General features: G+C 44.9%; 1 protein-coding gene and 1 long non-coding RNA gene across 5 annotated transcripts in view; one reads left to right on the top strand and one right to left on the bottom strand.

The window, feature by feature from the left end:
• The window catches only part of LOC141157210 (probable ATP-dependent RNA helicase DDX60), a 1,123,923-nt gene that overhangs the window by 1,053,999 nt on the left and 48,487 nt on the right, over positions 1-21,437 (bottom strand). For all 4 annotated transcript variants that reach the window (XM_073644228.1, XM_073644203.1, XM_073644220.1 and 1 more), the window contains one exon: positions 787-960. In XM_073644228.1, coding sequence (XP_073500329.1) covers positions 787-960 — 174 coding nt within the window. The remainder of the gene's footprint in view (positions 1-786; positions 961-21,437) is intronic.
• LOC141157231 (uncharacterized) overlaps positions 1-21,437 on the top strand; it is a 152,070-nt gene that overhangs the window by 89,024 nt on the left and 41,609 nt on the right. Inside the window, exon 3 of the long non-coding RNA XR_012247770.1 lies at positions 9,297-9,387. This is a non-coding gene — a long non-coding RNA (uncharacterized lncRNA). The remainder of the gene's footprint in view (positions 1-9,296; positions 9,388-21,437) is intronic.

Here is a 21,437-nt window from a genome sequence, read left to right as displayed (position 1 = left end):
GATCCATTCATTCCCTAAGGGGCTGCACTTGGCTTTTTCTGGAAGCCCCCAAAAATAATGAATGAGGCTGCGGTCAGACATCCCACCTGCCATTCTATTTTAAAGTGGGGATAAAAGTGTCCTCTCAGGGATAAAAGTTCCCCGTTCTTCAGATCGGTGCAGTTTCCAATGCTCGGATTCCACCGATCAGTAAGTTATCACTTATCACCTACCTAACCAGTGAATCGGTGATAACTTGTTTTCATTAACTTTAATGCAAACTACAGTAATTGTACATCCCAGTTATGATGACGCACAGTAGATGTGCAGGAGCCACCTGTGTTTTACAGTCGAAGCTCCACTATAACGGGGATAATGGCTAACAGGTATTTGCATATAGCTGTAGGGTGGGCCCCTGGAGTCCATTCCCCCTGTGGGCCCCAGACACCCCAGTCCGACCCTGGCTACACATATCCCAGTTTGTATGCCTATGTAGTTGAACGCGTACCTCTGATGTGTATCTCTGTCATGTTGCCCATTTTTTATATTGCTTTTTAACTTCAATTGTACTTTTACTGGAGAAAGCACAGTTGATTAAACTTTTCAAGGCAATTTAGGCTGTCCTCCAGCTTATGCCAAAAAGTAGACTCTTTATGAAATGGAAAATTATAAGGACAAAATCAAAGAATAATAATAAAAAAATAGCTATATGTAAATATATGCATTTAGTTATGTAATTTTGAGACAATGCATTCCCTTTCACTGTATGATAACTTTATCACTATCAGTAACGTGACCTCACTGTACCTGAATGTTCCTCCTTTGTGCTGGTGCCAGGGACACCGAAATCATCAAGTTTTCTGCTATCAAATAACACATTTTCTTCAAATTTTTCTATATCAATGGAAAATGTTTCTTTATATATTGCATCTTCCTCTGGGTTCGGACTTGCAGAGTCCATGGTTGTTGTTGGTCGAATCCCTGTATAATTGAATGTAAATAATCATTTCAATTACATTAAATAAATTAAGTTACAATCATTTCTCATATATATTGCAATGACATAAATTTATATTTACAACTAGCAGCAACTCCTGGGTGTAAGGGCTAGGAAAACGTATTTGATCATGTACATTTTAAACTGTTGATGTACTGTATATACAGTTGAAACCAGAAGTTTACATACACTATATGAAAAGACACATATGCATGTTTTTCTCAATATCTCACATGAAATCAGAATAAACCTTTCCCATTTTAGGTCAATTAGGATTACCAAAATTTTTAATATTTGCCAAATGCCAGAATAATGAGAGAGAGAGAGAGAGAGAGAATGTTTTAAGGCATTTTTATTACTTACTGAAAAGTCAAAAGTTTACATACATTTTATTAGTATTTGGTACCATTGCTCTTAAACTGAATGACTTGGGTAAAACATTTGGGATATCCTTCCACAAGCTTCTCACAATAGTTGGTCGGAATTTAGGCCCATTCCTCCTGACAAAACTGGTGTAACTGATCCAGGTTTGTAGGTCGCCTTGCACGCACCTGCCTTTTCAGCTTTGCCCATAAATTTTCAATAGGATTGAGATCAGGGCTTTGTGATGGACTCTCCAAAACATTGACTTTTTTATCCTGAAGCCACCTTCTTACCATTTTGTCAGTATGCTTCGGGTCATTGTCCATTTGGAAGACCCATTTCCACCCAAGCTTTAACTTCATGGCTGATGTCTTTAGATGTTGCTTCAGTATTGCCACATAATCTTCTGTTCTCATGATGCCATCTATTTTGTGAAGTGCACCAGTCCCTCCTGCAGCAAAACAACCCCACAACATGATGCTTCCACCCCCGTGTTTCACAGTTGGGATGGTGTTTTTATGCATCCAAGCTTCTCCCTTTTTCCTCCAAACATAATGATGGTCATTATGCCCAAAAAGTTACATTTTAGTTTCATCAGACCACAGGACATGTCTCCAAAAATGAAGGTCTTTGTTCCTGTGTGCATTTACAAATGTTAATCTGTCTTTTTTATGCTTCTTTTGGAATAATGGCTTCTTCCTGGCAGAGTGGCCTTTCAGCCCATGTTGATACAGTACTCGTTTCATTATGGATATAGGCACAATCTTACCAGCTTTGCCATCATCTTCACAAGGTCTTTTGCTTTTGTCCTTGGGTTGATATTCACTTGTCGGACCAAAGCACATTCATCTCTGGGACACAAAACCCGTCTCCTTCCTGAGCGGTATGATGACTGGACATACCCATTTTGTTTGTACTTGCATATAATTGTTTGTACAGATGAACAAGGCACCTTCAGGTATCTTGAAATTGTACCCAAGGATGAGCCAGAGTTGTGCAAGTCCACAATTCTCTTCCTGATATCTTGGCTGATTTCTTTAGACTTTCCCATGATGCTACACAAAGAAGCAGTGTACTTCAGGTGTGCATTAAAATACATCATCAGGTGTATCTCTAGTTAACTCAGATGTTGCCAAAAAAACTATCAGAAGCTTCCAAACACATGACTGTTATGATCTGCTACAAGCACTAAGGAAAGACAGGAGATCTGTCCCTACAATAGAACTAAGCTGGATCCCTACGATGTAACGGGGAACCTGATCCTGCGATCAGACCCGCTAAAGTCCTCGGCTAGTCTGAACGAAGACCTATAGATGTGAGGGAAGGGATCCCTACAAGAACTAGGAACTGGGAGAAAGATGGACACCTCCTAGCACAAATTGTAGCAGAAATAGGACAAACAAACAAAATAGAACATAGAGGTCCGAAGACCTAGCAAAACTGACAGAGAAAGGTAACAGAGTACCAAGCTAGCTCAAGAGTAGAAATTACAATGAAGTCCAGCAAGGCCAGGAGGGCGGAGCCGGATTAAATAGGCAAAAATGGTCATGTGACCAGCAAACTAGAAAAAACCTAACAGGAGAGTTCTAACAGTACCCCCTCTTCTAAGAGGATCCTCCAGATCCCCTAGGCCCGGGCTTATTAGGAAACTTCCTGTGAAACGCTCTGACAAGTCTGGAAGCAGAAACATCATCCGCCCTCACCCATGAGTTATCCTCGGGTCCGAAACCCTTCCAAACGACGAGATACTGCAAACTTCCTCTATACCGTCTAGAATTTAGGATGCGGGAAATTTCATATTCCCCATCCTCCACCACCGGAGAAACAGTGGCAGAGGTGTCACCATCCGACACATCAGCTCTTTTCAACAGAGAAACATGAAATACCAGATTAATCTTCCAGGAGGTAGGAACCTCCCACCTAACAGCAGATTGGTTAACTATCTGAAGCACCTTAAAGGGCCCTACGAACTTGGGACCCAATTTTTTAGAAGGAATCCTCAATCGCAGATTCTTAGAGGACAACCAAACCATGTCACCAACAGCAAACAAAACCTCTTGCCGTTTCCTATCAAAGTACCTCATAGATTTTTTGTTAGCCTCCTGAAGATTACCACGCTCATCCGTCCAAACTCTCTCCAAATCACCGGAAAAACTCTCCTCCTCAGGCACAGCCGATACCAATTTGGAGAATGACCCAAAAGACTGATGTCTCCCAGAACAACAAAAAAAAGGGGAACACCCAGCAGAAGAGGATGTATGGTTGTTAAGAGCAAATTCAGCAAGTGGCAGAAACTCAGACCACCCCTCTTGATTGTCTGCCACAAAACAACGCAAGAACTGCTCAACATCCTGGTTCTTTCTTTCTGTCTGGCCATTAGACTCAGGATGATATCCGGATGAAAACGACAAATGAACTCCCAACCTGTCACAAAAGGCACGCCAAAAACGAGCCACGAACTGAGGTCCCCTATCAGAAACAATGTCAGTAGGAACGCCATGTAGTCTGACAATTTCCTTGACAAAGGCCTTAGCGAGTGTCTTAGCGCAGGGCAGTTTGATGAAGGGAACCAAGTGACACATCTTGCTAAAACGGTCCACGACCACCCAGATGACCGTGAAACCCTCAGAGGGGGGAAGGTCAGTAAAAAAGTCCATAGCCAGATGTGTCCAAGGTGCACTAGGAACCTCCAGAGGGCAAAGCAACCCCGCTGCAGGAGCATGCGAAGACTTAGATCTAGCACACACAGTACATTGACGCACCCACTTAATGACTTCCTTCTGCCATCCAGGCCACCAAAAACTGCGACCCACAAGTCTCTTGGTCTCAGAAATTCCTGGATGACCTGCCAATCGAGACTCATGACACTCAACAAACAAATCTCTCCTAAAGGTCCTGGGCACAAACAACCTCCCATGGGGAGTGTTAGATGGGGCATTCTCCTGAGCTTTAAGAATCTCATCCTCCAAAACAGAGTCCAGCAATCACAACACCTTCTTGTAAAATGCTCTCCTCCTCCTCCTCAGCACCGACCATGGGAGAAAAGCTGCGAGACAAAGCATCAGCTTTAACATTCTTGGTACCCGGGATGTAAGCAACGGAAAAATTAAACCGCGAGAAAAAAAGTGCCCACCTAGCCTGACGGGCATTCAAGCGCTTGGCAGCATCAAGATAGATCAGATTTTTATGATCAGTGAAAACCCGAATGGGAAATTCAGCACCTTCCAAGAGGTGACGCCAGTGTTCAAATGCGAGTTTAATCACCAGCAATTCCCGATTACCAATATCGTAATTAAGTTCTGTCTCAGAAATTTTTTTTGAAAAAAAGGCACAGGGATGTACTCCATCCTTGTTTTCCTGAGACAACACTGCACCGACCCCCACAGAAGAAGCATCAACCTCAACCAAAAACGGCTTAGTCACATCAGGCTGCATAAGGATGGGAGCAGAGGTGAACCTCTCCTTTAGAAACACAAAAGCTTCAATGGCCTCAGAAGTCCACTGAACCGCATTAGCACCTTTCCTGGTGAGATCGGTCAGTGGTTTAACGATAATAGAAAAAATTTTTATGAATTTTCTGTAATAATTGGCGAAACCCAAAAACCTCTGTATCGATTTCAAACCAATAGGCCTAGGCCATTCCTGCACAGCTTGAACTTTAACCGGATCCATCTCAAAACCTTCACTGGAGATAATGTAGCCCAAAAAACTAATTCTCTGTACAGCGAACTCACATTTCTCTAGCTTAGCAAAAAGCGAATTGTCCATTAATAACTGTAAAACCTCACGTACGCTCCGCCAATGAGACTCCAGATCCGGCGAATAAATCAAAATGTCATCCAAATACACAACCACATTTTTGCCGATCAAAGGTCTAAGGATGTCATTAATAAGATTCTGAAAAAATGCTGGAGCATTGGTAAGACCAAAAGGCATAACCAGATTCTCAAAATGACCCACAGGAGTGTTAAAAGCAGTCTTCCATTCATCACCCTCCTTCATGCGCAACAAATTGTATGCCCCCCGGAGATCAATTTTAGAGAACCACTTGGCCCCCACTAACTGGTTAAACAAATCAGGAATCAATGGCAGTGGGTAAGGATTGCGTACAGTAATTTTATTAATCTCACGAAAGTCCAGACAAGGACGTAAACCGCCGTCCTTTTTTCTAACAAAAAAAAATCCAACAGCCACAGGAGACTTGGAAGGCCTAATGTGACCGGCGGCCAAGCTTGTCTGTATGTATTCCTCCAAAGCCTTTCTCTCAGGAATAGTAAGATTAAATAAACGACTTTTAGGAAGAGTCGCTCCAGGGACAAATTCAATGGTACAATCATAGTCTCTATGGGGAGGCAAAATTTGCGATTCCTTCTCAGAAAAAACTTTCCAAAAATCCTGAATAGGTACAGGTAATTCCCCTTTATCCACAGCAGCAATGCGCCCGTTACAACACTTGTCATAACACTTAGGGCTCCAGGACTTAATTTCATTGGTAGACCAATCCAGTACAGGATTGTGCAATTTTAACCAGGGTAACCCCAACACTACTGGAGAAGGCAAATTATTTAATACTACCAAATCCAAATTCTCTTGGTGAATACCATTAATATTGAGGGGAAATTCACAGACCTTGTGAGTAACACTCTTTAAGGGAGAGTCATCGACAGAAACCACAGCAATAGGGGATGACAAAGGTTTGGGTTTTAATTTAAGTTTTTCCAGGAATCCCCCATCAATCACATTCAGAGTAGAACCACAATCCACAAATACCCAAAATTCACTTAATTCTTCCTGAGCAGTGGTAGTAGCAGAAAGAAGTACACCCTTAGTTTTTAAACAGGCTATATGAGCATAACTGACCTTTTTTTTTTCTTTGTTCATACGAAGCACACAGTTCTTAATGAAATGATCAGATTTTCCGCAATAAAAGCACAAACCTTCAGAAAATCTGCGGTCTTTTTCCTGAGAGCGGGGTGACATCGCCCCAATCTCCATCGGCTCACCAATGTCAGTACAGACCCTCTCAAGCCTCGGAGCTGACATGGCAGAGGATTTACTCTCATTAACCCTTGCACGCAGTCTCCTGTCCACCCGTATAGCTAATTGCATTGCCTCCTGCAAGTTTCCAGGTGAAGGATAAGCAATCAGCAGATCCTTAACCCTTTCACCTAGTCCCGCAAGAAATTAACTTTTCAAAGCTGAATCGTTCCACTCCACCTGAGCAGAACACCGACGGTAGTGAGTACAATAATTTTCCACATTACCTGATCCCTGCCTCAAACGTCTTAATTCAGACTCAGCAGATGAGACACGATCAGGATCATCATACAACAACCCCAAAGCAGAAAAAACTATCCACTGATCTAAAGCACGGATCACTAAGTTGGAGAGAAAAGGCCCATCCCTGAGGTTCTTTGCGCAGAAGTGACATTATGAACCCTATGCGCTGTGATTCATCACCAGAGGATCTGGGTCTTAAACGAAAATACAATAAACAAGCATTTTTAAAGGAAAAAAAATCTTGTTGTTCACCAAAAAATAGATCAGGCAGACGTACCTTTGGCTCTACAAAATGTGCTCCAGGGCAGCTACTCACGTGTTGTTGGAGCTTGACCACCTCCAGAGAGAGTCCCTGCAAGATCTGAGCCAAATCCAGAACCGAGACCATGATGGAAACTGGGGGTCTTTCCTTAGAGAAATTTTTTTTGCTGGACTTACTGTTATGATCTGCTACAAGCACTAAGGAAAGACAGGAGATCTGTCCCTACAATAGAACTAAGCTGGATCCCTACGATGTAACGGGGAACCTGATCCTGCGATCAGACCCGCTAAAGTCCTCGGGTAGTCTGAACGAAGACCTATGGATGTGAGGGAAGGGATCCCTACAAGAACTAGGGACTGGGAGAAAGATGGACACCTCCTAGCAGAAATTGTAGCAGAAATAGGACAAACAAACAAAATAGAACATAGAGGTCCGAAGACCTAGCAAAACTGACAGAGAAAGGTAACAGAGTACCAAGCTAGCTCAAGAGTAGAAATTACAATGAAGTCCAGCAAGGCCAGGAGGGCGGAGCCGGATTAAATAGGCAAAAATGGTCATGTGACCAGCAAACTAGAAAAAACCTAACAGGAGAGTTCTAACAATAACTTCATATGGGCAGTCCAGAATTGTTTAAAGGCATCGTAATCTTAGTGTATGTAAACTTCTGACTTTGCAGTAAGTAATAAAAATGCCTTAAAACATTCTCTCTCTCTCATTATTCTGGTATTTGGCAAATATTAAACATTATGGTAATCCTAATTGGCCTAAAACGGGAAAGGTTTATTCTTATTTCATGTCAGATATTGAGAAACACATGCATATCTGTCTTTTTATATAGTGTGTGTAAACTTCTGGTTTCAACTGTATATTGTGCCACACAGACCTAAAATATGGACACTATAGACCCATGATGACAATATGGATGAAAATTGGATGATATTTTCATGCACTCATCTGGCCTCGACCTAAATCCATAAGTGAGCCTAAAAGCCTCACAAAAAAACAATAGTATTATTAATGTCACATGATAGATGGTGGCCCTTTTACCCTTTTACAGATTTTGAATTGGGGTATAAGAGCTTTATGATGCACCTCTGTACTAAACTTTACCTAGCACATATAGCTTATGAGATTAAATTGGACATTTTCTATAAGTGACTGTTACGTCTGGACTTCACCCACTGGACTCCTAAGTATAGAAACAAAAAGAATTTAAATGAATAAAATACAAGTATATTGAATCTTCTTTAACAAAACTATGTACCGTATCAATTTGCTTGCTCCCCTCTTTCTGCTCTATAACATATTAACTATGTATATCAGGTAACCTAATTAACACAAAAAGTTCCCTTTAAAATGTCTAAATCAGTATGGAAAGAACAATTTCAATATAGAGATCAAAAAGACAAAAGTTCCTGATATATCTGGAAGATAAGACTCTCCTGAGAGATATTGATAATTCAGGGGGGTTTATGTTACTCTCAGACATAGTCCTCCATTTTAGCATTTCAGTAGTCCCTGTATGTGCAAAAAAGTAGTTGTAGAGATGGATGCTCAACGAAAGGGACATATTGTGCAATACCTATATTTATTATCTCAGTGATTTTATGATTGTGGAAATGTCTCATCTGCCACACCCAAACCATATCTCTCTTCCATTATTTCAAGTCTAGTTTGGATGATACATTTTAAAAAAAAATCTAATTTATTTCCATCCAGTTTTCCAAATTGCCTCGAGTATTTGAGTGGACTCAGATTAACAGAGGTGTTGAGGTTAGTGACCAGTTGATAGACTGTCCCAAGTTTCTCTGAAAAAGTATAATGCCCCGATTCTTCATTTAGACTGGTGTAGAAAACACCATTCTTGAAGTGTGAGCTGGAGTAAAAAGCACCACGATCATTGAGTCATGTGATTCGTAATGATTTTGGCATATCTCTTAGCTGACATACATCATTGCAAGAAATATATTTGATTCACAGAGTGGGCTACATGTTTGTTGCATATAAAAACCAAGTGCTTGTCACTTTTATACCTTGAGAAATGCGCCGGCCCAATGCTGAAACGCGTTGGTATAAATAAAAAACGTTTTGGAATTCCAAGGCAGCGCTGCCCGCCTAAATGTGCCAGCTTCCATTTTTGCCATTATACCTCTGGAAGAACCTTTCCTTCATCTACTGGGCAGCAGCAGGGGCTTTTCATGTCTTTTATAGCTGTTGAGCCTGTACATAACACCCTTAGGTGAGTGCTTCCATCGATCATACCTATCCCTTACCAGACAGTAATTGAGCTTCTCAATTTTTCACATCTAGCAGGTACACAAAATTTCTGTGATATTTGAGAACAGTTTTACTTCTGAATTTTGCCAAAAACTGTTTGATGAATCGGTGCCTAAGTCTCTTTATATTCTTTGATAGGCCGTATCCAGCTGTTTGGTGATCTCAGAGACATTCTTATGACATGAAGTTAAAGATCCTGCTGTTGCAGTGGACACAGAGGGTGAATTAGGTGAGTATAGTGGTGTTTTTTTTTTTGTAAGCTGTGGTGCCATAATACTGTGGGTAGCCATTATACAGTATTGGGGCTGCGAGTGGGAACATCATACAGTATTCAGACTGCGAGGGGGACAATCATACTGTATGAGGGCTGTAAAGGGGTTCACCATACTTTATTGGGACTGTGAGGGGGCCATCATACTGTGTTGAGGCTGTGTGGTGCACCATCACACTGTATTTGGGCTTTGAGGGGGACCCTCATACTATATAACGGACCATCATACTGTATTGTAACTGTGATGGGGACCCTCATACTGTATTGGGGCTGTGAGGGGACCCTCATACTGTATTGGGGCTGTGAAGGGGACCCTCAAACTATATTGGGTCTGTGAAGGGGACCCTAAAACTATATGAGGGTTGTGGAGGACCATTATATTATATGGATGGCTGTGGGGGACCATAATATTATATGGGGGACTGTGGGTGAACCATCATACTGTATTGGGACTGTGGGGGACCATAGGGCAATGTGGGGGAACCATCATACTTTGTGAAGGGCTGTGGAGACCATCATGCTGTAGGGGACCTCATACTTTGGTGTAGCCATAATACTTTGTGGGGAACCATCATACTGAAGGGTCTGTGGTGAGACCATCATCCTGTGTGGGGGAACCATCAAACTGTGGGGGGGGCTGTGGTGGGATCATCACACTGTGTGGGGGGGACATATTCATACATTAAAATAGGGCATTTTTAAGGTTTTATAAAAGGACACCATCTCCCACCAGCTTGCTTTGTTGTCAGATTATCCATTGAGGCTCTATAGGATGTTAGTATACACTAGTATATGTTTTATAGTATTTTATTGTAGTTATGTTAAGTTACATTAGAGTACTTTTTTGCTACTGTTTACCTCAGACTATTTATTGGGAAGTCCATTATCTTAATCATTGAGTTGGGCTTGATTATTCTGGAAATTCTAATTACCAGTGAATACAATTATCGTTATAGCACCGGTGTGAAGATACACTATCTTCTTTTTTGTCAAACATTTTGGAAAATCAAATCGCTAGTTAATGCAATTACCATCTTTGCAAATTATATCCACATGATCAAATTACCCATTCCCTTCTGGACCCATATCATTAGCTTGTGTAAGACAATAACAGGACAAGTGGTTACAGATTGCTTTGTTTCCCCAACATTCCTCTCACATACACACTAGGCTCCAGGAAGTATTTATCTCATCTAAGCAAAACAGGGTGAACTTTAAGGAATCCAAGAAAGCTGGATATCACTAGCAATGTATAATTTGCTAATGACTTTGGTAATTCCTGTTTTGGGCCTTGGATGTTTATGGAATGATAGGCAGGATTGATAGCGGGGCCGGCCATTCCCTTTTTCGCCAGGTTTTCTCTCTAGACCTCAGTCTGTCCAGATGTTGGGCTGATTCATTAGTGAGTTTGGAAAGGTGAATAGTTGGTGAAAAACTATCTGAATGGTCAAAAGGTGCCCGTTCAAGAGATTCTGGCCTTGAGGACTGCTGGTCTCCAGTTAGTGCGATAGGTGTGAAGAAACACACAACCTTTTTAGGCATCATAAACACCCATTAAAAAAATTCACCCTGGTGACATGGTAGTGGAGGATGAGGATGAGGAGAAGGAGGAGGAAAAGAGCAAACAGCCAAAATCAGGAAGCGTATACCCATCTGTGGGTGTGAAAAGGTGCATGGGAAAACACCTCCCAAAAAAAGACACTGGATTTTAGTTTATGTTACGCTGCTATCATTCGGTGGTGTTGAGAAGTCTGGCCCAATCCAGCCCTTGCTCATTTTTATAAGAGTCAGCCTATCAGCATTTTCAGTTGACAGGCGGATGCGCTTATCAGTTATAATTCCACCAGCGGCACTAAAAGCCCGCTCTAATAAAACGCTCGGGGCAGGGCAGGCCAGGCCCTCCAAGGCGTAGAGAGCCAGTTCATTCCATGTGTCCAGCTTGGATACCCAATAATTATAAGGCACAGAGGAATCACGGTCGGCAAGGTACTCCCTCTGCATCTGCCCAAACTTTGCACTCCTTGTGAGAGTACCCCACGCCTCAGGGCCTGTGCGATGGGAGGGGCTGAGAAAACTCCCAGAGCTTTGATAGTGTTCTCCTGCCTCTGCTGGCTTGGAGTTCTGTCTCTCGCCTGTACTCCTTGGTTGTCCAACGAACTGTGACATCTGCCGCCAGCGTTTTCAGATGGGAATTTTTTTAATAGTTCCGCAACAAGGACCTTCTGGTAATGCCCCATTTTTGTAGACCTGTCTGCCTCAGGAATAAGAGATAGAAAGTTCTCCTTGTAGCGTGGGTCTAGAAGTGTCACCAACAAGTCATGGCTGTCACACAAAATTTTGAGAATGCGAGGGTCACGGGAAAGGCAGCATAACATAAACTCAGCCATGCGTGCCAGACTGCTAACAGGCAAGATCTCACCAAGAGGATGACTGACCATGCTCTCCTCCTTCTCCTCCGTGTCCTCAGACCATCCACGTTGAACAGACAGTATGACAGTTGTGCAGGTAGTACCATCTATAGCACATGAAACTAGCTCCTTATCTTCCTCCTCCTCCTCTTCCTCATTGTCACTCAATCCACATTGCGATGAGGTGAGGCTGGGCTGTGTGTAATCACCCTGCATGGTTCCTTGCTCCATCTCATCGTGCTCTGCCTGCAAAGCATCCTGTTTGATTGTGAGCAGAAAGCATTTCAAAAGACAGAGAAGAGGGATGGTGACACTAATTATGGTGTCATCGCTGCTCACCATCTTGGTGGAGTCCTCAAAGTTTCTGCAGTGTAGAGTTCCAACGCATGGGGACACACCAGTCGGTGAGCCGGAAGCTGCAAACACTGCTGAAGCACGGCAAGGGCGGCGGAAGCTGCAGTTGACTTTCTAAAATGGGCACACAGACAAGCAAATCTGGCAGCTCCGGGTAGGTTTTGAGAACCACGAGGTTAAGCACATGGGCCAGGTATGGTACATGTGTGAGCTCGCCTCGCCTTAGAGCCGCCACCAAGTTCTGGCCATTGTCACACATGACCATGCCTGGCTGTTGGTTCAGCGGTGTCAGCCATAGATCTGCCTGCTCTTTCAGAGCTGTCCACAACTCTTCAGCATTGTGTGGTTTTCACTTAAGCATATTAGCTTCAGCACAGCCTGTTGCCGCTTGGCTGAGGCAGTGCTGCAGTGCTTCCAGCTTGTGAGTGATGTGGTCATTTCGGAGATGAAGGCTGAAGAGGAGGAGGAGGCTGAGGAGGATGAGGTGCAGGAGCTGTAGACTATGGGGGCAACCCTGATAGACCTAGGGCCCACAATCCTCGGCGTCGGGAGGACGTGTTCCGTCCCAAGGTCCGACTGGGTACCGGCTTCCACTATGTTAACCCAGTGTGCTGTCAGCGAGATCTACCGTCCATGCCCACAAGCACTTGTCCATGTGTCCGTGGTTAGGTGGACTTTCCAAGTAACTGCATTGTTAAGGGCACAGCTAATGTTGTGGGACACGTGCATGTGTAATGCGGGGACGGCACACCGGGAGAAATAGTGGAGGCTGGGGACCGAGTATCGAGGGACCGCCGCCGCCATCATGTTGCAGAATTCTTCCGTCTCCACGAGCCTAAAAGGCAACATTTAGAGTGCAAGCAGTTGCAAAATGTGGGAATTTAGTAATGTGGCCTGTGGGGCATTGGCTGCGTATTTGTGTTTGCATTCCAAGGACTGGGGTATGGATAACTGAACGCTGCGCTGGGACAAGGACATGCTTGCAGATGGTGCTAGTTGAGAGTATGCAACGACAGGTACAGGGCAGGAGGCATCTTCGCATGCACTATGGACAGGGGATTGGCTTGCATGCACAACAGCGAAAAAAGCAGTGTTGTCACCTGCAGACACTGTTCCTGGACCCTGGGCTTCAGCCCACAAAGTCGGGTGCTTTGCTGCCATGTGCCTGATCATGCTGGTGGTGGTCTGGCTGATAGTTTTGCTATCCCTGCTGATTCTAGCCTGGCAGGTGGTGCATATGGTGTTAGAACTCTCCTGTTAGGTTTTTTTTAGTTTGCTGGTCACATGACCATTTTTGCCTATTTAATCCGGCTCCGCCCTCCTGGCCTTGCTGGACTTCATTGTATTTACTACTCTTGAGCTAGCTTGGTGCTCTGTTGCCGTTCTCTGTTAGTTTTGCTAGGTCTTCTGACCTCTATGCTTTTCGTTGTGTGTTTGTCTTTGACTGCTACTATTTCTGCTAGGAGGTGTCCAACTTATCCCAGTCCCTAGTTCTTGTAGGGATCCCTCCCTCACATCTATAGGTCTTCGTACAGACTAGCCGAGGACTTTAGCGGGTCTGATCGCAGGATCAGGTTCCCCGTTACATCGTAGGGATCTAGTTTAGTTCTATTGTAGGGACAGATCTCCTGTCTTTCCTTAGTCCCTGTAGCAGATCATAACAGTAAGTCCAGCCCTAAAAAAAAAAAAAATAATAATAATTTTTTCTAAGGAAAGACCTCCAGTTTCCCATCATGGTCTCGGTTCAAGATTTGGCTCAACGCTTGCAGGGACTCTCTCTGGAGGTGGCCAAGCTCCAACAACACGTGAGTAGCTGTTCTGGAGCACATTTTGTGGAACCAAAGGTACGTCTGCCTGATTTATTTTTTGGCGAACAACAAGATTTTTTTTCTTTTAAAAATGCTTGTTTATTGTATTTTCGTTTGAGACCCGGATCCTCTGGTGATGAATCACAGCGCATAGGGTTCATAATGTCACTTTTGCGCAAAGATCCTCAGGGATGGGCCTTCTCTCTCCAACCTAGTGATCTGTGCTTTAGATCAGTGGATAGTTTTTTTTCTGCTTTGGGTTTGTTGTACGATGATCCTGATCGTGTCTCATCTGCTGAGTCTGAATTGAGACGTTTGAGGCAGGGATCAGGTAATGTGGAAAAATATTGTTCTCACTTCCGTCGGTGGTCTGCCCAGGTGGGGTGGAATGATTCTGATTTGAAAAGCTTGTTTCTTGCAGGGCTAGGTGAAAGGGTTAAGGATTTACTGATTGCTTATCCCACACCTGGAAACTTGCAGGAGGCAATGCAATTAGCTATACGGGTGGACAGGAGACTGCGTGCAAGGGTTAATGAGAGCAAATCCTCTGCTATGTCAGCTCAGAGTCCTGAGAAGGTCTGTGCTGATAATGGAGAGCCGATGGAGATTGGGGTGATGGCACCCCGCTCTCAGGAAAAAGACCGCAGGCTTTCTGAAGGCTTGTGCTTCTATTGCGGAAATTCTGGTCATTTTATTAAGAACTGTGTGCTTCGTATGAAGAAAGAAAAAAAAATGGTCAGTCATGCACATATTGCCTGTTTAAATTCTAAGGGAGTATTCCTATCTGCCACTACCACTGCTCAGGATGAATTAATTGAATTTCGGGTATTTGTGGATTGTGGTTCTACTCTGAATGTGATTGATGGGGGATTCTTGGAAAAACTTAGATTAGAACCTAAAACTTTGTCATCCCCTATTGCTGTGGTTTCTGTTGATGGCTCTCCCTTGAAGAGTGTTACTCATAAGGTCTGTGAATTTCCCCTCACTATTAATGGTATTCATCAAGAGAATTTGGATTTGGTGGTATTGGATAATTTGCCTTCTCCAATAATATTGGGGTTACCCTGGTTAAAATTGCACAATCCTGTACTGGATTGGTCTACCAATGAAATTAAGTCCTGGAGCCCTAAGTGTTATGACAAGTGTTGTAACGGACGTATTGCTGAGGTGGAAAAAGGGGAATTACCTGTACCTATTCAGGATTTTTGGAGAGTTTTTTCTTAGGAGGAGTCACAAATTTTGCCTCCCCATAGAGACTATGATTGTACCATTGAATTTGTCCCTGGAGCGACTCTTCCTAAAAGTCGTTTATTTAATCTTACTATTCCTGAGAGAAAGGCTTTGGAGGAATACATACAGACAAGCTTGGCCGCCGGTCACATTAGGCCTTCCAAGTCTCCTGTGGCTGTTGGATTTTTTTTTGTTAAAAAAAAGGACGGCGGTTTACGTCCTTGTCTGGACTTTCGTGAGATTAATAAAATTACTGTACGCAATCCTTACCCACTGCCATTGATTCCTGATTTGTTTAACCAGTTAGTGGGGGCCAAGTGGTTCTCTAAAATTGATCTCAGGGGGGCATACAATTTGTTGCGCATGAAGGAGGGTGATGAATGGAAGACTGCTTTTAACACTCCTGTGGGTCATTTTGAGAATCTGGTGATGCCTTTTGGTCTTACCAATGCTCCAGCATTTTTTCAGAATCTTATTAATGACATCCTTAGACCTTTGATCGGCAAAAATGTGGTTGTGTATTTGGATGACATTCTGATTTATTCGCCTGATCTGGAGTCTCATTGGCGGAGCGTACGTGAGGTATTACAGTTATTAATGGACAATTCGCTTTTTGCTAAGCTGGAGAAATGTGAGTTCGCTGTACAGAGAATTAGTTTTTTGGGCTACATTATCTCCAGCGAGGGCTTTGAGATGGACCCGGTGAAAGTTCAAGCTGTGCAGGAATGGCCTAGGCCTATTGGTTTGAAATCGATACAGAGGTTTTTGGGTTTCGCCAATTATTACAGAAAATTCATAAAAATTTTTTCTATTATTGTGAAACCGCTGACCGATCTCACCAGGAAAGGTGCTAATGCGGTTCAGTGGACTGCTGAGGCCATTGAAGCTTTTGTGTTTCTAAAGGAGAGGTTCACCTCTGCTCCCATCCTTATGCAGCCTGATGTGACTAAGCCGTTTTTGGTTGAGGTTGATGCTTCTTCGGTGGGGGTCGGTGCGGTGTTGTCTCAGGAAAACAAGGATGGAGTACATCCCTGTGCCTTTTTTTCAAAAAAATTTTCTGAGACTGAACTTAATTACGATATTGGTAATCGGGAATTGCTGGCGATTAAACTCGCATTTGAACACTGGCATCACCTCTTGGAAGGTGCTGAATTTCCCATTCAGGTTTTCACTGATCATAAAAATCTGATCTATCTTGATGCTGCCAAGCGCTTGAATGCCCGTCAGGCTAGGTGGGCACTTTTTTCTCGCGGTTTAATTTTTCCGTTACTTACATCCCGGGTACCAAGAATGTTAAAGCGGATGCTTTGTCTCGCAGCTTTTCTCCCATGGTCGGTGTTGAGGAGGAAGAGGAGAGGATTTTACAAGAAGGTGTTGTGATTGCTGCTTTGGACTCCGTTTTGGAGGATGAGATTCTTAAAGCTCAGGAGAATACCCCATCTAACACTCCCCATGGGAGGTTGTTTGTGCCTAGGACCTTTAGGAGAGATTTGTTTGTTGAGTGTCATGAGTCTCGGTTGGCAGGTCATCCAGGAATTTCTGAGACCAAGAGACTTGTGGGTCGCAGTTTTTGGTGGCCTGGATGGCAGAAGGAAGTCATTAAGTGGGTGCGCCAATGTACTGTGTGTGCTAGATCCAAGTCTTCGCATGCTCCTGCTGCGGGGTTGCTTTGCCCTCTGGAGGTTCCTACTGCACCTTGGACACATCTGGCTATGGACTTTATTACTGACCTTCCCCCCTCTGAAGGTTTCACGGTCATCTGGGTGGTCGTGGACCGTTTTAGCAAGATGTGTCACTTGGTTCCCTTCATCAAACTGCCTTGCGCTAAGACACTCGCTAAGGCCTTTGTCAAGGAAATTGTCAGACTACATGGTGTTCCTACTGACATTGTTTCTGATAGGGGACCTCAGTTCGTGGCTCGTTTTTGGCGTGCCTTTTGTGACAGGTTGGGAGTTCATTTGTCGTTTTCATCCGGATATCATTCTGAGTCTAATGGCCAGACAGAAAGGAAGAACCAGGATGTTGAGCAGTTCTTGCGTTGTTTTGTGGCAGACAATCAAGAGGGGTGGTCTGAGTTTCTGCCACTTGCTGAATTTGCTCTTAACAACCATACATCCTCTTCTGCTGGGTGTTCGCCTTTTTTTTGTTGTTCTGGGAGATATCCAACTTTTGGGTCATTCTCCAAATTGGTTTCGGCTGTGCCTGAGGAGGAGAGTTTTTCCGGTGATTTGGAGAGAGTTTGGACGGATGTGCATGGTAATCTTCAGGAGGCTAACAAAAAATCTAAGAGGTACTTTGATAGGAAACGGCAAGAGGTTTTGTTTGCTGTTGGTGACATGGTTTGGTTGTCCTCTAAGAATCTGCGATTGAGGATTTCTTCTAAAAAATTGGGTCCCAAGTTCGTAGGGCCCTTTAAGGTGCTTCAGATAGTTAACCAATCTGCTGTTAGGTTGGAGGTTCCTACGTCCTGGAAGATTAACCCGGTGTTTCATGTTTCTCTGTTGAGAAAAGCTGATGTGTCGGATGGTGACGCCTCTGCCACTGTTCCTCCGGTGGTGGAGGACGGGGAATATGAAATTTCCCGCATCCTAAATTCTAGACGGTATAGAGGGAGTTTGCAGTATCTCGTCGCTTGGAAGGGTTTCGGACCTGAGGATAACTCATGGGTGAGGGCGGATGATGTTTCTGCTTCCAGACTTGTCAGAGCGTTTCACAGGAGGTTTCCTGGTAAGCCTGGGCCTAGGGGATCCGGAGGATCCTCTTAGAAGAGGGGGTACTGTTAGAACTCTCCTGTTAGGTTTTTTTTAGTTTGCTGGTCACATGACCATTTTTGCCTATTTAATCCGGCTCCGCCCTCCTGGCCTTGCTGGACTTCATTGTATTTACTACTCTTGAGCTAGCTTGGTGCTCTGTTGCCGTTCTCTGTTAGTTTTGCTAGGTCTTCTGACCTCTATGCTTTTTGTTGTGTGTTTGTCTTTGACTGCTACTATTTCTGCTAGGAGGTGTCCAACTTATCCCAGTCCCTAGTTCTTGTAGGGATCCCTCCCTCACATCTATACGTCTTCGTATAGACTAGCCGAGGACTTTAGCGGGTCTGATCGCAGGATCAGGTTCCCCGTTACATCGTAGGGATCTAGTTTAGTTCTATTGTAGGGACAGATCTCCTGTCTTTCCTTAGTCCCTGTAGCAGATCATAACAAATGGCCTTTTTGGGGTTATCGGCAGAGTCTTTAAAAAACAACCAGACTCGGGAAGACCTAACAGTTGTACTGGCAACTTCCGTCGTGTTGGTGTTACGAGGAGCGATTGCCCGCCTTCTGTCTGCGGCCACCACACTGCTTCTTCCTGCCTGTTGGGGTGCTCTGCCTCCCTCCCCCTGTGTGCTGCTGTCCTCGCTCTGCATGTCCTCCTGCCAGGTTGGGTCAGTTACTATATCATCCACCACCTCATCTTCCACTTCCGCACCTTGGTCCTCCTCCTGACTTTCTGGCAATTGTGTCTCATCATCGTCCACCTCTTGTGACACTTTCCCACCATCGCCTTCATATGACCGTGGCTGCTCAAATATTTGGGCATCGCTACATGCAATCTCCTCTTGCCCCACTTCAAGTGGGCCAGGCGAGAGGCCCGAATCTATAAATGGAAAAGTGAACAGCTCTTCGGAGTGCCCAAGTGTGGGATCAGTTGTCTCCGTGCACTCGGCATGGTGGGAGGGAGGAGGATCAAGGTGAGGAATATGCGGTCCAGACTCACGGCTACTGAGACTTGCTCGTGTGGAAGACAGGGTGGTGGTGGTGGCTAAGTGACTAGAAGCATTATCTGCTATCCAACCAATAACTTTTTCACACTGCTCTGTGTTCAATAGTGGTGTTCTGCGGTCCCCTATTAATTGGGACAGATAGGTCGAGCGAGAAGATGTGGGTGTTTGTTGGAGCACAATTTCAGCTTGCCCTCAGCCTCTGCATGCACAATCACCATCATGTCACAGTTTTAAATAGCTGGCCTGTAGGGAACTATTTTTAACAGCGCCGACCTCGTGTGAATAAGTTCGCTGATACACTGCAACAAAATTTCAATGGAGGCCAGAAAAGGCAATATTTTCAGGGCAATTATATGTGATCCATGTGACAGACAAACCACAGTTTTAAACCTGGATTTTTAGAGCTGTAATATGGAAAGGATCTGGCTGTGTTCTGCAGTGCCAACAAGCAAATGGAGCAGAAAAACGGTGTACTCTGGATTGCTTTTTAAGTAAATAATCAGGATTAAGATAAAAAAAAATATTCCTGGTAACTGATACCTGGGGCTAATTCTACAAATATCTGTAAAAGCACCAGCAGACAGAACTGGAATGGACCCTCTTGTTTTGTGCCCTGCAACCTGCTATATACCCTGCTTGCCTGCCTAGCACTGATATCTCTGCAGCTGGATTAGTCCTCAGAAGGACTATTAGTTGAGATGGATATCTAGGGAATCTTGTAAAATACCTATGTAGCGCCCCGAGGGTTCGGCCACTACATGGGTATTGCACCTCTGCCAGAGGTGTGGTATTCCACTCCCGGGTAAGGATGGAGTATGGACCAGGGCCCAGTTAACTGCATGCATCACACACACCCCATTTCCGGGGGACATCTCAACGGTGCTCCCATTTATACAGTAATGCAGGCACGACAGAACATGTCCCTGGCTGGAGTGGGGAGGGGGGGGGGAAACCCAGTGATGTAGGAGCAGAAGGGGACGGTTTCTGAGCATAGGTAGGAGCTCATTGGTTGCTGGTCACCTGAGCTCACACACTAGGGGAAGGTATATAAGGTGGGCACCATCTTAGTTCTGGGAGAAGGTCAGTCAGAGAAGTGAGAGAAGGAGTTCAGCCAGGGAGGGCTGACAGGGAGCTGTGGCTCAGTCTGGGCCCAGCTCCACGAGGCAGGCCAAGGGTGAAGGCCGGAGCCAGAAGGAAGGAACAGAAACAGAAAGGAACAGAAACAGAAAGGAACAGCAAAGAAAAGAGAAGTACCCAAAGTGTAGAAGGGCTCAGAAACAAGAAGGCAGAAGGGACCCTAAGAACCCATGAGAATACCGGGTGAAGGGTCAGGCAGATTAAGGGTACCGGATCCCAAGTTGGTGGAGGAGAAACTACCCTCAGCCAAAGACCAGAGGTCGTGATCATTTATGGTTGCGACACCTCACCAAACCTGCTAGGAAGGCACCATATAGGACAGCGGGGAACGGGGCCCACGTTTACCCGCGCAGATCCACGGTAGCTGGACAAAAGTTGGTCACTGGTGGGGCTGGCCAGAGAAAGGATGGAAGGGGGTCCTGTGCCATATTCCTTAACTGCCTGGGGGTTGACCGAACCCCTCACCTGGTGGACGCAGCACGGCTCGGGCGGCTGACAGAAGTGACTGGGAATATATGAACTGTGAGTAAAAGACCCTGGACTGCAACACGTTGTCTTTGTACTTTTTGCTTCGCCAGCACTAACAGTACTGGGACTCCCTGCACCATCACCCCCACCATCCACTACACTGCCCTGGGGCTGCACTCTTCCCGTGGGGAGTAACACTACCTCAGCTGCAAACACCATCAGCCTCAGCGGTCTGCCGTGCAGCGGCGGTTCATAATAGCCGCAATCCACGGGTGGCGTAGTCGGACATTACCTACAGCACATCATAGACTGCCACTGGTCTGACCACCCTGAGCCACGGGACCGGGCCGCCACTACTACTCCCAGCATTGCCCTGAAGCCCGGTCCCAAGTGCCCCACGGCCCAGGGGGCACCTACACTAAGTAATAAACAACCAAATCTCTCCCTAGCTCAGCAGCATCTCTCCCTACACTGCCTGATTCCGAAATAGACTGTGACGAGCATGGCGGCGCCAGATCTGATATAGACCTGATGACACTGTGCGGCCAGCCAATCACTGTAATGCCACAGCCAACATGGCTGCGGCATTACAGTGTGTGGCAGACAATACCTGCATGTTGATTGGTGCTCTAAAGAGCGCCAAACATGCAGGGAGGGGACCTGAGCTCCCGCCGAGCAACCCTGTAAATATTCAGCGAGCGCCGAGCATCTTGAGCAGTGAGATGCTCGGGCAAGCACCGAGCAGTAGCGAGCCTGCTCGCTCATCATTAGCTGTGATATCGATCATAACATTTAGAAGGCAGGGAGAGGGGGCTCCCTCTCTCCTCCGATCGGAGGGGATAT

Source organism: Phyllobates terribilis, unplaced genomic scaffold (genome assembly GCF_046119375.1).
Source record: "Phyllobates terribilis strain yellow unplaced genomic scaffold, ASM4611937v1 Scaffold_1__5_contigs__length_1240528914, whole genome shotgun sequence".
Classification (NCBI taxonomy): domain Eukaryota; kingdom Metazoa; phylum Chordata; class Amphibia; order Anura; family Dendrobatidae; genus Phyllobates; species Phyllobates terribilis.
The sequence above is the reverse complement of the archived record's forward strand: the minus strand, read 5'-3'. Positions and strand labels throughout refer to the sequence as shown.